This window comes from Lissotriton helveticus, chromosome 7 (genome assembly GCF_964261635.1).
Source record: "Lissotriton helveticus chromosome 7, aLisHel1.1, whole genome shotgun sequence".
Lineage (NCBI taxonomy): Eukaryota > Metazoa > Chordata > Amphibia > Caudata > Salamandridae > Lissotriton > Lissotriton helveticus.
The window spans coordinates 781,400,671-781,417,939 of record NC_136068.1 but is presented as its reverse complement, the minus strand read 5'-3'; the positions used below and the strand labels follow the sequence as shown (position 1 = coordinate 781,417,939).

At 44.1% G+C, this 17,269-nt stretch overlaps 1 protein-coding gene across 7 annotated transcripts in view; it reads right to left on the bottom strand.

Annotated features, from left to right (window-relative positions):
* Nucleotides 1–17,269, bottom strand: part of LOC144769184 (uncharacterized) — a 4,448,662-nt gene that overhangs the window by 3,914,163 nt on the left and 517,230 nt on the right. For 5 of the 7 annotated variants that reach the window (XR_013598674.1, XR_013598675.1, XM_078653198.1 and 2 more), the window contains exon 4: nucleotides 12,605–12,783. Coding sequence is in view for 4 of the 7 variants with exons in the window: in XM_078653198.1 (XP_078509324.1) it covers nucleotides 12,605–12,783 (179 nt within the window). In the remaining 3 variants the exon portion in view is untranslated. Of the gene's footprint in view, nucleotides 1–12,604; nucleotides 12,784–17,269 lie in introns of those variants that run through there. The other 2 variants (XM_078653201.1, XM_078653200.1) reach the window with 1 other exon arrangement.

Sequence of the window (17,269 nt, the reverse complement as noted above, 5' to 3'; positions counted from 1 at the left end):
TTAAGTGCGGATATGCCTTGAAATAAAGTAATTTCTGCGACTTGTGATGTCGGCGGGGGGGCGAGGCAGGGCTGCCTGCAGTCTCCCCTCCTGTTTGCCCTGGCAATGGAGCCCCTGGCGGTTCGCGCACGGACAGGGAGACACTACAGGGGACTTTAGGGGATGGGACAGGTACACTACATTGCGCTATATGCCGATGATTTGTTAATGTTCCTTGCCAATACTACTGATGAGCTACGGGACGCCTGGGAATTGCTGCTGAGGTTAGGGCGAGTGGCAGGACTCAAGGTCAATTGGGCCAAGACCTGTATCTTTCCGGTGCGTGGGGGACGAGGAGAGCCTCCTGAGGGGCTTGATATACGATGGGAAGATAGATGTCTGCCTTATTTAGGGGTCCAAGTCTACCATGAGGCTGCTGACTTATTTGAGGGTAATGTAGGGCGGGCCCTGCGAACTACCAAGAGCAATCTTGACTTCTGGGGGTCGCTGCCTCTGTCGGTCGCGGGGCGAGTGGCGTTACTAAAAATGATAACCTTGCCCCATTTACTTTATTACTTTGTTACGTTGCCGTTATGGGCCACTGGGAAGTGCTTTGCCCGACTAAATTCAATGGTTTCAGGCTTTCTATGGGGGTCAGGGAGGCGTAGAGTGGCATTGACTACTATGATGCGACCCAGGCAAGAAGAGGGCTTTGCAGCCCCTGATTTTGAGGCTTACTACCATGCGGCCCAGTTCCAATGGTTTGCACGGCGGATGGCGGGGAAACTAGGAGCCGAAGTGGATCAGAGAGGTAGGGACCCAGGGCTTTGTCACTTGATTCGGATACTGCTCCGGCTTCCGGTGCGCGAAAGGGAGGTGCCCAGGGATCTCTGGGTGTTACGGCAGTTTTGGAATAGGGCTCTACGACAAAATAAAATGAGCACTGCGTATACCCCTGACATCACGGTGTGGTTCTGTGAGGAGTTACCTCACGGAGGGGACTGGCAGTGACTGCAGGAATGGGGGGAGATGGGGATCTCCTCCATTGGGGACCTATTTACAGATAGTACCCTCTTACCATTTCAGGACCTTATGGAACGACAATTGCCTCCTCAAGACTTCCTCCTGCATGCGGCAGTGACGGCTGCTGTGCGCAGGCACTGGAGGAAAGGAATGGAGGAACCACAGGTCTTCCTCCCTTGCCAATACGTGGACACCTCCGCGGGTAGAATCAAGGCGGTTACGTGTTTGTACCGGAGCCTGACGCAGGGCGTAAGGGCTCCTTTGGAGGAACTGCGCATTAAAAGGGAGACTCACTTGGGAACACCTATAGAGGCAAGGCCCTGGGACATGCTACAAGAACAGGCATGGAAATGCTCTCGAAATGCAAGAGTCCAACTCATACAATTCTATGTATTTCATCGGGGGTACCTCACTCCTCACAAAATCAATGAGTTCTTTGGCTCCCCAACAGCCTGCCTGTGATGCAGACTGGAAGACGCAGCATTTATGCACATGTTTTGGGACTGTCCTTTGCTCCATGGGTACTGGGGAGAGGTCCTCGCCAAGTTGAGAGGTGACGGACAGGGAGCTGCAGCTTACTTCAGGGGTGTGCCTGCTGCACTGGTTCCCCCACACTGCCCAAAACAAACCTACCAGTAAGTTCCTAGATCTGGGGTTAGTCCTAGCCAAACGAGAGATCACCAGCCATTGGAAGGCCGGCGGGCCCCAGTGTGGCACACTGGCGGCAGGAATTTATAAAGTGGGCGGACTGTGAGGGGACACTCAGGCTGGGTGGCGATGGTGGATCTTCTCAAAAACCCGGCTGATGACGATGACTAAGCCTTCCGGGAGTGGGGGCCACCCTTTCCTACATGAGAACGCAACCATAGACCACAGGGAGAGAGGGTAGGTGGGGAGATGTCTAGCGTGGGTGCATCCCTCTAGGTGGAACACGGACCACTGTCACAGGGATTCCAAGGACCTGAGAGGAATAAATACTGTGCAATGAGTACACTGGTAGGGAGAGCGACATGTCTGATGGGAGGCGGGGTTTCGGGGAGAGGGTTAGGGGAGGGGAGTGGGCTGGGGAGGGGGGTTTTACGTTCACTGTTATCTGTTGGGATGACTGAATGTCGTCAGTGCTTACATCATCTAGGGGCCACATGATTTAGTCCTACAGGGCCATGACATATGCCGGGTGGGGTATGATTCCCGAATTGCTGGACTGTTCTCCTCACGACTGTGAGGGCGACAAGCTGGATGAGCAACTGTGAAACGGGGTTATGGCTTGATGTGGGCGCAAGTGACTGCTGAATCGCGTGCTTATATTGTGATTTATACGATCACCTGAATGATGTACTTATGTGAAATGAAGAAAATGAATAAAGTTTGTTTAAAAAAAAAAGGAAAAATTAAGACCCTTTAAATTCTATATAGCATGCCTGGATTGAAGGCCTTAGAACGTTTTGTGGAATAAAAGGAGTGCATCTTTTATTTGCCTCCTGACGTTTGACTGACTCTGCCCCAGCAGAAAGGCCTTTGAAAGCCATCAGCCTGTTTAGTTATGGGCCAGTCCACTTCTGCTTGTGTTTTTCATACAACATACTAACACACATATTTTGAAAGGTGACAGAGACACAGCGAGATAGTGTGCATGCAAGAGCACAAGCAGGGTAACCGTGCACCACTCCCCCTCTCCAATGTGTACTGTTAGCATGAGCACTTCATATACAATCTTATTAAAATGTATACAGCTGGTTTTCATAATGACAAATTATTTGGTGCCTCACTGCCGTCAAAACTGATGGTATTATTTTGGAGTGGATCGGTGAGCAATTAGTCAGCACTTTCTAAGCAGGTGATGAGAAAGTTGAAATGCTAAACAGCGTTAACGTTTAAATAAAATACCAAACTTTAAACGTTCCTGTTTAGAGGAAGCACAGAGAAACCACATTTTACACAATGTTTGCATATAGCCATAAAGAAACATAGCTTGGTGCGTTGGTTAAACGCAGCAGAGATGCGAAATAGTGCAGGGACAACTCAGTTCCTCATCCTCCGGAGACAAGAAAGAAATAATGATTTGTCAGCCACATACTAAAAATAGCATGTGCTACAATACAACTGTATTTGTGGCGTGGCCTGTACAGCTCCTCCGGGCTTTGTAATGGAGCTAAGAAAGGTAATCCCCTGCACCACTTTTGGTACAAATCGTTCCCGTTTAAAGGAAGCACAGAGAAAACACGTTTTACACAGCACTTCCAAATAGCCACAGAGAGAGATAGGTCGGTGGGTTGGCTAAATGCAGCAGAGATGCAAAATACTGCAGGGACAATTTAGTTCCTCATCCTCCCGCGACCATAAAGAAATAGTGGTTTGTTAGCCACATGCTAAAAATAACATGTGCCAAAATACAATTCTATTTGTGGCGTGACCTGTACAGCTCCTCCGAACTTATTATGATGCATGCATAAGAACAAAAGCACATACTTACAGCATGCAACACCTCCTTACCCTTGCCACTGACAGCAGCGTCCCTTCCCTGCTAGACCTCACATAAAAAGCTCCCAGTGACTCTACAGCTGCTGCCCATTTGGTGGTGGTCTGCAGCTCACACCCCATGAAGCTCTCAAAGGCACCCTCTGCTTTCCAGCCCAACTGAAACAGAGGTAAGGCGGGAGACAATAACAATGAAACAATCAACACCATGCGCATCACAGAAATGCTCTCCAATGTGTTATGAAACACTCAACACCATGCGCATCACAGAAATGCTCTCGAGTGTGTTATGAAACACTCAACACCATGCGTATCGCAAAAATGCTCTCGAGTGTGATCTTAAATTACAAAGAATAACATTAACACGACACTCGCAACACTCAAATGCTTATTATCACAATGATCAAGGCAGGAAGCGTCAATTAACAAGGAAAATAGGCAGGTAGCGGTGGGGGACAACGAAAGTGGGTAACAGTAGGGATGATGACGGTGGGGGCACAACAGACGTGCATCAAACACTGCAATACCAAAGAAAAAGCAATCCATGAAAAAAAAGAGTTCCAAGACAAACACTTCATTCCACTAGCAGCATGTATACTGTAGTTTGGCGGTGCTGTATTAGCGTTCCCAAAGAAATAGTGGTTTGTTAGCCACATGCTAAAAATAACATGTGCCAAAATACAATTCTATTTGTGGCGTGACCTGTACAGCTCCTCCAAACTTATTATGATGCATGCATAAGAACAAAAGCACATACTTACAGCATGCAACACCTCCTTACCCTTGCCACTGACAGCAGCGTCCCTTCCCTGCTAGACCTCACATAAAAAGCTCCCAGTGACTCTACAGCTGCTGCCCATTTGGTGGTGGTCTGCAGCTCACACCCCATGAAGCTCTCAAAGGCACCCTCTGCTTTCCAGCCCAAGTGAAACAGAGGTAAGGCGGGAGACAATAACAATGAAACAATCAACACCATGCGCATCACAGAAATGCTCTCCAATGTGTTATGAAACACTCAACACCATGCGCATCACAGAAATGCTCTCCAATGTGTTATGAAACACTCAACACCATGCGCATCACAGAAATGCTCTCGAGTGTGTTACAAGTGTGTTACAAATTACAAAGAATAACATTAACACGACACTCGCAACACTCAAATGCTTATTATCATAATGATCAAGGCAGGAAGCGTCAATTAACAAGGAAAATAGGCAGGTAGCGGTGGGGGACAACGAAAGTGGGTAACAGTAGGGATGATGACGGTGGGGGCACAACAGACGTGCATCAAACACTGCAATACAGAAGAAAAAGCAATCCATGAAAAAAAAGAGTTCCAAGACAAACACTTAATTCCACTAGCAGCATGTATACTTTAGTTTGGTGGTGCTATATTAGCGTTCCCAAAGAAATAGAGGACAAACTACAAAGCGCTTTGGCTTGTAAAACAAAGAAATTAAAACAGACAAGTGAAGAAACCAATTAAAAGCAAAGAGGGTGGAGTAAGTGGAGTTTAAACACATATACAGATTACTTGATGTCTCGGAGAGATAGCACATGCGCTGCCTAGGCGAGAACTAAAAATGCATACATATGTATGTTTAGCAAAAAAAACAACATGTACGTAGTACCTTCAAACATACATATATATACATGTATATACATAAACATACAGCCTAGAAACCATCCGACAGGCTAAAATGTGAAAATTGCATTGGAATTTTTCACTTGAAATAAAAAGAAATTTATATAGCATTTCTATCAAGAAGAACATGCATTCGACTAGAGTTCCAATCTAGCCTTTTATTTTCAAAGAAAAAGGCAAGTAATAGCAGGCAATTAGCCCATAGGCTTCATAGATAAAAAAGACAACATTAATAAATTGGTGCAGTACCTCCAAGGCCTCACTAGTCCCAACATGCACCCAGTTTGGAGGCAGGCAGTAGGACAACAGATGGGGTCTTTGGGGCCTTGGGCAAGCAGATGGACCAAAGAGGGTTTGGGATGGGCTGGGTGCAGGCACACGGACAACTGAGAGATTGCGAGGGCTGGGTAAGCACTTGGACAATAGAGTGCGGGTAGGCAGGAGGGACTGGACAAGAAGCATGGAAGGCAGAGAAGAACACGAGGGAGACAGCTGAAAAACACTGATTCTTGTAAGCTGTTTAAACTAAAACAAAAAAGAGGCACCAAACAAAATTAGGAGTGGAAGGACGTAAGTAATGCATCAATGCTCCAGAGGAGGGAGAAACACACAAAGAGGAAGGAAGACTTCAGAAGCGGACAATTAAGAAGTAAGCAAATGTGAGTGACAATGAAGCAAACCAATGGTAAGCAATGGGTAGCCTCTAAGCCCTCTGTAAGTAAACAAAAGGTCTCAGAAGAGAAAGCATATGTGCTGTCTTAGGTAAGACATAAAGATGGGATATTCTGACTGCATATGCCGCCAGGTCAGGAGTGGGCAGGAAGAGCAAATCAAACTCAAAGTAAGTGTCCGATATCTTTTTTAACCTGTCTTTATGGACTTCTTTGGTTGTTCTTTGAAATACTATATGAATCATGGTTGGTGTAACACAGTGAGGAAGGAGTGAGGATTCTCTTCCCAAGGTTGCAGAAGTAATCACATTTTGCAAAAACCTCAATGGAGTTTCTTTAAAGAGAGGAACAATTCTTCCAGCAAGAAAGTTCATAGAGCACTCAGAAAGCTTATCAACAATCAACCACTTACCATGATTGACTCTTGATGTGCAAGCCACTCAAAAGGGCTGCTGCAGCAGAAGGAGAGACTTCGGATGGCTTCTGTAGTAAGTGTGGCAGAGTGATTTTGCAAGGGAGGGAGTTAACCTCCTCCCTTGGACTCCTCGGGAAGATTAAGGAATTCCAACGTCGCTTTTTAGAAGTCATGGAAGATGGAAAGGCTGGTCTCTTAGTAAAAGAGGTGGGGCCTGCTTAGACTCTAGAGTCAAACTGACGTATCAGGAAAGAGAACAGGGATACCGAGAGGGTATGAACGATACAGTGGCCATTTGCCAAGTGTGGGAGGCAATGGAAGTGAGAAGCTTCAACCACCCTAGGCTATAAAATAAAGGGGAGAAGGGGACAATTGTTGAGGAGAGACAGGAGGATGGGTCCTGATGAAAGCTCTTTCTCTCGCTTCTATTTTACGACAAGTCTTATCAAGGAAGAACGATTTAGAGACCATTAAAGCAAAACTTGGAACAGACATTGGAGATTGGGTCCTCTCTCTCTCCCTCTCTACTATTTTCAGGAATCGTAAATGAACCGATGTTATTGGTGGGAAATAACTATCTTGAACTGAACCCATAAATTATACTACCTCATTAGACTGTTGAGAAAGACAATGATTCAATATCCCCTCTATTGTACTAAACAAACTAAGGGAGAGAAAATCAAGCCCCGTCTAGTATGCATAACAACTTCAGAATCCTTACTTGAGCCAGAGGGTTGCCTTTTGATGCCCTAAGATGAAAAAACGTCTTCACAGCTGTCTGCAAAAGTGATGAAACTTGGCGAGGTCACCCAGGGGTTTGCCAGCTGGAACAAGTATCTTCTGTGCCCTGTCTATTGAAAGGCCCTCTTCCAAGTCTTCTACAGTGTGACCTTCATTGTCATCATCAGTTTTTATACCTGAATGATCATCCGCTTGTCCATCCCCAATTCATGAGGTTCCTCTTCACTCTTACTTGAGACCACTTCCCCAGCAGCCATCCACCCCGGCACTCCGTTGAATAAATTGACAAGCAAGAACAATCTATATGTATGAAAACTCATCGACATATGCAATCATCAATTATATTTTATATGAAAAAATTCTTCTAGATAAATTTACATTGAATCGTCACACCTATATTTGGAGCTCACATTATTTAGATTGGAATATTTCTCTAGGAGAACTTTGTTTCTTAAAATTTCAGTAGTCCCCCTCTACTCCGGCTCATACATTTTCCAGGGTGTTATGTAGTAGTCTTCCTGCTGACAAACACCTAGTCTGGCAAGACCAGAGCACTAGATATTGACAGGGATGTCACCTTCTCCAGGGTCATCAGCCGCCCCTTGGTGGTTACCCAGCAGTTGCGTATAATGTTGAGGTCTCTTAGAATGGTGATCCTTCAACCGGAAAATGCAATTATTTGAGCTTTTCTCCTCTGAATAATTAATGGTAATGCATTTTTGTCCATGGCTTAGGATTTAACCACTAGCTTCCCTATAAACTCTCTGCTGGGTTAAGATTAAGGGGTGACATTGGATCCCTCTCAAATGAATAATTGTGCTCATTAGGGGGATTTTTAATTTGGTTCACATAGTCAGGTAGTTTTTCTTGATCACTAAAATCATATGTATGATTAGGTGTCATGGTGATAAATGAATCTAATAGTTGGTCATTATAGGTCATATTTCTATTCTACAGATATTACTCTTCTAGATGTTAAGACTCAGGTTGATTGGCTTTCAACTGGAATAATACTTTGCATGCAGTATGGGTTTTAGGGCAGAACTTCTCTGTCTCCTTGGAGCATTTTGTTAAGTGCATGAAACTAATTTGATTTCATTGGCCAATTTTGAATCCTCTTAGGCTTCCTAATGGTCTTGGATCTTCAGGTGTTAGACTGTAATTGCTTAGGTCTCCTGTTATACTCCTGGTTGGACATGTGCGCAGTGCAGTGCTAGTCTATGGTCTCTCTCGTCGCTACAGGTCCTCTCTGTGGGGTATGCAGTTCATGGCTAAATTCTTGGAAATTCCAGTGCCCTTTCTAAAGTTGGAGCTCATAGGTAAAACCTTTTCATATGTATCTTTCTCCTAACACTACCTGGAAAACAAGGCTGATGGAGAACTGTGTTGTAGCTGTTTGGTTCTAAGATTGATTCACAATAAACTACGAAGTAACGGTTAACCTTTGGTCACGTTGTTCCCTCCAATGACTTCCGCTAGGCTTAGGCATGAGTTTTTAGGCCCATGTTATTTTTGGCCGACTTTTATCACTACTTTGGGCAAGAAAGATAGAAGGCTGGCCTATAATCACTCAGGTTCCCTGGAGTGTTACCTGAAAAGACAGGAATTAAGGATGATGCCTTCGTCTATTAGGTTTCCTATAAATGTCCCGCATGGGATTGAACTGTCCTATTTGCTCAGCTGGAGGATTAATCTTTGATCAAATAGGCTCCCTTTATGCTCTTGCTGGGCTTGGTCTGGAGGTTTTCATAGTTAATGAAGTAATACTGTGTTTACCATGTTCCGTATTACGCCCCTGTGTTCTTGGTGCGAAGATGGAACAAGCTTACTTCTGCAGTGGTGGATAAATCCTTGAGCCAGTGGATTTCATCTCCTGCCTTTGCTAGGCTTGGTCTTGAGGTTTGAACAAGCTAGTTCTTTCATAATTGTAAGAAATTGGAGTATTAGTTGTGTTGGAAGTAACCACATCAATTAATAATCACATTCCTTGTCAGGGTGATCCACAGAAGTCACAAAATAAATCTGAGCTCAACCCGCTGGTAGCTATAGCACAGAGCATACAGGCTTAACTTAGAGGCAATGTGTAATGTATTTATGCAGTAGCAAAACAGATAAAGTCAAAACAAAACATGAGAAAAATCCCACATAAATTTAGCAAAATATAGAATATTTTAATAAATAAAACAACATCAAATCTACTAAAATCCTTTGGGGAAATTGGAGCTATGAATTTGTAATGTTTAAATACAAAAATAGCGCTAAAAAGTATTAAGTGGCATTTACAGTCATCTGGTTGCACTTGACCAGTACCTATGCACAGTTTAAGACCGACCATGACAGAGCACGGGTCATGTACAGAAACCAGATTTGTCCTGCTTGGAAGCTTTACCTTCGACTTAGTCTCTGAAAAGGAAATCAAAAACCATCAGTAAGACAAGGCAGAAGGGTGTTGCCGAAGTGGGCTCCACGACATGTAATAGTAGCTGGATGGGGCCCAGGTGAGGTAATTGACTTATGATAAGATCTGCTCTTACATCAACAACGCCCTTTCTAGGTCGGCAATGACTGAGTTTCAGACGCCTTGTCCCTAGTTTGATAATAGCGGTACAAATGCCTATAAGGATCTTTTGTCGGTGCAGAAAAAACCACCGCGCGATGGGGGAGGTAAGAGAGTGCTGTGTATAAAGCCGCAGTAGAACTTAAAAACCTAAAAAAAAGAGGTGTGGGAGGACCTACTCCAGGCAAGCATGGTGGGAAGCTGACGCTTTACTGGGAGGAAGTCATAGGCGCTATCATATCTCTGCCTGTGGGAAAAGCTCCTGGGGCTAATGGAGTTCCTGGGGACTTGTTTAAGTCCTGTCGTGATCTCTGGACCCTCTTATATGAATGCCTCCATTAGATGTTCCCTTCCACAGCCATGGCTTCATTCAGTTATTGTACCTGTGTTCAAGAAGGGGAACAGACCTATTTCCCTTATCTTGGTCGAGGTTAAAGTTGTAAGCAGGGTTTTACTTAAAAGCCGAGCTCATTAGACAGAGAAAGGTAAAATACTGTCCAATGTCCAAAACGGGTTTCGCTCTGGACGGGGCACAGTGGAGCAGAATCTTAATCTCCATCTTGTCATCAATAAATATACCCGGGCCACCAAGGAGTCCCTTCATCTTGCCTTCATGGACTTCAGCTTCGCCTTTGATAAGGTTAACAGAGTGAAACTCTAGGCAGAGCCGAGTTCCATGGGGGTGGAACAAAATGTGGTTAATTTCCTCAGGGACCTTCACTGTGGGTTGATGGCATCAGTCCACTATGGAAGTAATGTAGAATGCACCAAGCACTTTACTCTTAGTAGGGGGATCCATCAGGGCTGCATCTTGGCCCACATCTTTTTTTATTATGTTCAGCAACAGCCTGGAGAATGAACTCCTTGAGCCAGGTGTGGATGTTCCTAGAGTCAGGAGCAGATTGCTCCAGGCTGAGCAGATTGCTCCAGGCTCTCCTCTATGCAGATGACGCAGTTTTAATCGCCCGTACTGCTAGAAACTTGCAGCAGTTTTGGGATCTTTTTGTTGGTTTTATGGTTAGTCTGAATTTACTCACTAATTTTAAAAAGTCACATGTCAGGGTTTTGGATCCAAAAACACAAACGTGCCAACTTCTCCGTCCAAGGTCAGATCGTAAGCAAGATAGAACATTGGACTAGTTTTGGAATTTTAATAGATTCTAGGCTCTTTTGGCAACTACTAATAAAGAACATTGGAAACCCTAAGAGGGTGTGTGCCGGAGTCAGTGACTTCTCTTCATGCTTGGTCAAAAGCCCTTGAGAACTATGTTGGAGATCTATAAAGCCAAATGCATTCTCATCTCCACCTAGTGAGATCTGGGGTTATGTGAATTTAGACTCATTTGAGGTGGCAGAGAATATATTTTTCAGGGGTCTCTTGGAGGTTGGGCAATGCAGCCCTACTGAGGTACTGCATGAAGAGCTAGGGATGAGATACATTGCAGATTACGTCCAACTGCACCCTCTTTTGCTGTGGTGTGCAGTTCGGTTAAAGGAAGAATTAACTCTTAATAGATCAGTCATGTATGATTCCATGCAATTGGATATGTCCAATATTCCCTGGCTGGTATATGTTAAAGAGAATCTTAAAACACTTAGGAAACCAGAGCTATTCACAAACCCTCAGGGAATTGTTAAACAAGAAGTTGCTTGGTTAAGAGAGGAATTTCACCATAGAGAGGATAACCTCAGCTCTGGTTAAGCCATTATTTAAAAGCTATGCAATGGTAAAAACAGTTCCTGGGATAGAGCCACTGAAATGCCTTTTCACCAGCGTAGTTTGTTAACCTATTTTATGCTGGGTTTGTTTAATCAGTTTATCTGTTCCGAGTGTCTCTGGACTAAGTATTCTGAAACGCCCACATGTACGTATCCTTTATATAAATCTCTTTAGCATAAGCTCTTAAAACATAACATTTTGTTTTAATGTGTCAAAGTTACTTATGGAGGTTTATAGTGCTGCACGATAGAGAATGATCTTGGGTATAGCTGGCCCCTTGATGCCTTTTATATTCAGATACTACGTCATTCTATTGTTTTTTTTTATGTATAAACATGTTGGACCTTTTATGACATGACACTAGTATGATTTTATTATAAAATCGAATAAAGAAAATACTGATTGATTGAATTGAAATTTGGCGAGAAAACTCAAGATTGGGAAAAATTAGACTTTCATGCACAAAAAGCTAGTTACTTACCTTCGGTAACACATTATCTGGCAAAGACTCTATCTAGCTATAGAGACCTTACCGGACTTTTTCCGTGAGCAGTATACCTGCATGCCGGTAGGTGGCATCGTTCGGCTCTGCGTGGCATCATCCACGCCGCAAGAGACATGCGCAGTGCCTGTATAGGGGACACCCCAGGCTGCTGATGTTAGTTTCTTTTCACGACTTTCCACGCCAGGAGTGCAAAGCCACGAATAAAACAAACCACATATGTGGAATACTAGGGCCCTGAAACGAGAATAGCCTTGACCCTAGAAATCTGTTCGAAGAGCGGGAAGGATGGGTGGGTCAGTAAAGAATCTGTGGCTAGGTGGAGTCTCCACCAAATAACGCGTTACCAAAGGTAAGTAACTTGTTCATCTGTTAGAGACTTCTGGCTGTAGCTTCCTTACCTTTTTAGACAAGCCACCCAAGCAATATCTCCATGGAGGAGGGGCTGCAAAACAATTTCACACTAAAAGGTCCTGCAGGACCGAACAGGCAAAGTGACAATCACTACGGACCTGACTGTCCAGACAGTAGTGTTTGGTTAATGTGTGTAGAGATGGATGTGGTTGCACCCTTAGTTCTGGTGGAATGAGCATGCAAAACCTCAGAGGGTTGCTTCTTGGCACTTAATTCTTTCAGGTGAAATAATCCAGTTTGCTACTAATCATAACTAGCTGTTCAACTCAATGGATAGCATACAGATGTTATGTAGAGTGCATGAAAGACACCCCAAATGCACTATAATGATGCTTCCGCATTTGTTACAATTGCTCTTTCAGAAAGTAAAAATATGTAGGGTATTAGTGATCTAAAAGGTTTTCCACAAAAATGAATGAACTTTAAAGGCACAAAAGAAAACTATTACAAAGTACTTACTTTCCATACTTAGAGTCCCCCAGTAACAGCTCTGGTGCTCTATACCATCGTGTGGCAACATAATCGGTATATATATCTCCATTTGTTGTTAATGTCCGAGCAAAGCCAAAATCGCATACCTTAATAATTCCAGACTGAGTAATTAAGATATTCTCAGGTTTAATATCACGATGCATAATCTGTAAAACAAAATTGAGTTTATAACCCAAATTACATGAATTAGACACAAAAATCAATCTCTTTTTTCTTCCCAGTTATTAAATATTATATGCTTAAACAGCACTTAATATCAAGGTGTAGTTTGTTTCTCATAGTTTGTTCCCCAATGGAGGGTGTAAATAAAGTGATTTAGTCAGCTGCCAGACAATAACTTTGTGGAACCAAATAGCAGATCAAATTTCAGTTTGGTGTATCTTTTGTGAAGTAAATGTTTTCTGTGACCAAATTATCGTAGTGCAATGAAAGGTCAAAGATAAACCGTGTTCCATTATATACAAATATTCTGTATTTAAAAAAACAGTTTATAACTTCATAATCTTTCCTTACTAATTGCCAATTGAATCTGTAAATGGAAAAATGTTTGAATCAAGCCATTAATTAGTATTAAAAAAGAGGAAATGCAAAAAGAAAAATCAAAATCAAATTGGAGCCCTGCCACTACACAAGTGTATCTCCCCGACAGTGGGATTACTTACCAGCACTGCAGTACACCACAACCCGGCCACTACTGTGATGTTACAAGAAGTAGCACACAATTTCTTTGGCCAGCTGCAGCTGAGAGGATAAAAAAAACAAGTATTTGCAATGCAATAGGTCTCGCATTCACGAGAATTTAAGCTATTGGCATTGTAAATGACAATTGTATCAACAAGGGGGAATCATAAAAATAGGACAATTTTTAACGGGGTCCAATGTATGTGTCCCAGAAAGTACCAACAACAAAGAATTTACAGAGTTCCCCGGACAAAGTCAACTAAATGACTAACGTGAACCTCTCTCTCATATTGAGTTCAACAGAAAAAAGTGAATGTTGTGAACCCTTTACGGAATTTGGGGATGCCTCACACAGGTCACCGGTTGGACGACTATTGTCATCCCACCCGGCGATCGTCCAGCGTCATCATCGGTATCCTGCCCCTGCGACAGACTGGCGGTGCAATGCCTGTCGGGCAGCACCGGATGCTGCACTTTGGCGGGGTTCTTTTATTCCTTAGCCAAAGGGTGTGTGAGTGTGAGGGGCCTAAAAAAGTGCAATAGTGAGCGTGAGTGTGGTCTAAAAAAAGTCAGTGGAGTCCATGGGGAAAAGAATTTAATAGTATGGCTCACTGCTTTATTAAAAGGAACGATAAGGGGTATTGAGGCGGGACAATTAAAGTAATCGTGCCTCATTCAACCCTTAGTGAACGTGTGGTCAACATGTTTCTTGCCGCTCAGGCAATTCATCAGGACCAAAAAGAAGCTCATATAATTGCTGACAGATCCCTCAGTAATCAGAGGAATCAAGTATACGACCTGGAGTGTGTCGTAGGGACAATCCTTCGTCCAGTCCCTCCCAAGAGCCGTGATCCCAGGGTCGGACAGCTCTCACGCGCTGACCTGGTGGGGCCAGAAATAGGTTACGGAACCTGATTATCGCTGGCAGAGGGCGTCTAGTCACCTACCCCTCCCACGTCGGTATTACCGCAGGTCAGCCGGTTGTAAATGACAATGCCTTTTATTTATCTGTTTTGATAATAAACACATACATAAAAGCTATTGTCATTTACAATGTCAATAGCTCAAACTCCTGTAAATGCGAGACCTGTTTCAATTCAAAGAAGTGGCCGCCATTGTGTCAGGCTGCTTGGAAAGTGAAAGCGCGCATGGCACGCTGGATGTTGCAGGAAAGCATGTTGTGCCTGCAGTAGAAGAAACTCGTTAAAGAAAATAATGCTTACAGACTAAATAAGACATACCATGTAACAGCAGAAGTAAAAGAGCCAGTCCTCATGGGAGGTTACAAATTAAGACCCGCAGTACTAAGGAGGGACTAACAAACCTATTAACAAATCAGAAGCCAGCATTTACGAAGGACAATGACACAAGCCAATGACAAAAATGGGCGAATGTCTTACAGAGCAGCGCATGCGCTGCCGATGCTCGACCTAAAGAGAGAGGTGGACCATTCGAAGCCAACCCCATGAGAGACCATCAGTGTCTTATTTAATAAACAGCGCCATCCGCAAGGCTGGGCACTATTTTGACAACAATTATCTACCCTTCAAGTTATAGCAATAAAGCCAATAAGTTAACCTGAACTGCAGAACAATTTGACAGGTATGTGATTACACACACTAAACTGTTCTAATGAAGACTTGTACAAAAATCATATATCCAACCAGGTTGAAACGTTGACGCCTACATGATCAAATGCTTGCTTCATTGAGATTATAAATAGGTACAACATTGATTTAACTGTTTTTCTATGGATATTGAGGGGCTAATTCCCAAAGAGCCTCGGCACTCGTGGCAGGACCTCCGCAATGGGTAACTGCAGTATGGAGGGGACTTGCTTACGACCATGATGGAATTGATTCTTGAGAATAATTTTTTCATGTTTGACCGGGTGTGGTACCGCCAAAAAAGGGGGGTGGCCATGGGTTCGAAATTTTTGCCCTCATTTGCCAACTTGTTTATGGGGGCTTTAGAAGCAGACCTAATTTGGGGACCCAAGGGGGCTCAATATATAGACTCCATTATTTTTTGGGGTCGCTATATTGACGACTGCATCCTGCTCTGGTCGGGTACAGAAGAAATGCTATTGTCCTTTTTTGAATATCTGAATGACAACAATTGGGAGATTAATTTCACTATGGCACACAGCACTGCTAAAATTGAATTTTTAGATGTGGAATTTTATGTCGTTAATGATACACGTCAAAGCAGGCTGAACCTGCGACGCCGGAAAGCCATGTGGATTCTACGTTTACGTACTGTGGGTCAGGGCTTAAATTATGATCAGGAATTGCAATATTTCTTAGGGGCCTAGAAAATTACTGATGAGGCATGCTTTCCAGTTGTGATTAACATTTTAGTCAAGAGGGACCCACTATATGAGAGACGAGGATATGATGTAGGAATAGAATCAAATTTTTGTGTCAACCATCTTTGGACATGTTTTTCCGCAAATAATATATTTTTCAAATGAGGCTTGTATTTCAGGACACACACACTATGCACTATATTTGATATCGAAAGAATCATGTAATCAATTTTTGATGCATTTTGGACAGTGTTCTTGGGGGTTGTGTATAAGGAAATACATTTGTTGCTCCGAAAGATGACAAAATCTTGTATGATATGTGGAACCAATTTATTACCAATGGGCTTTTTATTGTGTTAGATACTTACCAAGGACATGATGCTCTTAGATGTGAAAAGAAAAATGGGAGGAGTATCGTGTTTATTGTGAACTATCTGTAGAGAGTACCTTATGTTGGGGGTGCTTTGCGCTCGAGATCAGGAGAAAACAACAAAAATGTAAATATGTTATATTCAGAAATTATATTGATGAGAATTATATAACTAACTAGCAGCCCGTCCCGACGTTGTCTGGGTATGAAATAGAATGTGTGTATTTGGCAAGGGCAATTTATTTTAAAATCCCGCGGTAGACAACATTTTTTGTTTCATTAGAATAGGGACGGAGAAGGCCCAGCTGCAGCCCTGGTTGATGTTAGCAGGCACGTGTAATTGGTGTAGTGATCCGCCGCCTGAGCCCGGCTACAACCCTGGTTGATGTTAGCAGGCGCGTGTAATGTCGTTGAATGAGAGAGTTATCAGCCGCGGGTAAATCCGTTTCATGAGAGAGTTGTGTGACAGCGAGTCGGAGAGGCTGCAGTAATTGTCCCCGCAGACACGCTCATTTGCGTGTTCCCCCGCTGGAGGCCCAGATGAAGGCCTGTTTGATGTTAGCAGGCGCGTGTTCTCCCGCTTGAGGCCCAGCTGCAGCCCTGGTTGATGTTATCAGGCGCATGTAATTAGTGTACTGATCCGCCGCCTGAGCCTGGCTCGAGCCCTGGTTGATGGTAGTAGGCGTGTGTAATTTGGTTGAATGAGAGAGTTCAGTAACAGCGCGCAGGAGAGGCTGCAGTATCGTTACTTACCAGGCCTCCAGGTAAATGCGTTTGTCACACCCCCAGCACACGGCCACAGCAGACGATCTTCTGATTAATGTACGACCCACATGGCATGAAGGGCGGAACGTAGCACACGCCCCCATCGTTTCTCACGCCCCAAGCGTGCCCCTGGATGCGGCGCAATTGTGTTCAAATGGCATGAAGGCCGGACACACGACCCCAGCGTTTCTCACGTCCCCTGCATGTCACGCCCCCAGCGTGTCACGTCCCCAGCGTGCCCCTTGATGCTGCGCAGCAACGTAATTGGCGCTTGTATGTACGACTCACATGGCATGAAGGGCGGACACACGCCCCCAGCGTTTGTCACGCCCCCAGCACACGCCCACAGCCTACGTTGTGATGGATGTACCACACGCCCCCAGCCCACACCCACAGCACAACCCAGACACGCCCTCAAGGGACTACTTTGCTGGCACGGTTCTTTTACCTTTTAAATGTATAGAGGAGTTGGCCTAACGGCTAAGGCGCTCGACTTCGGACCTGGGGA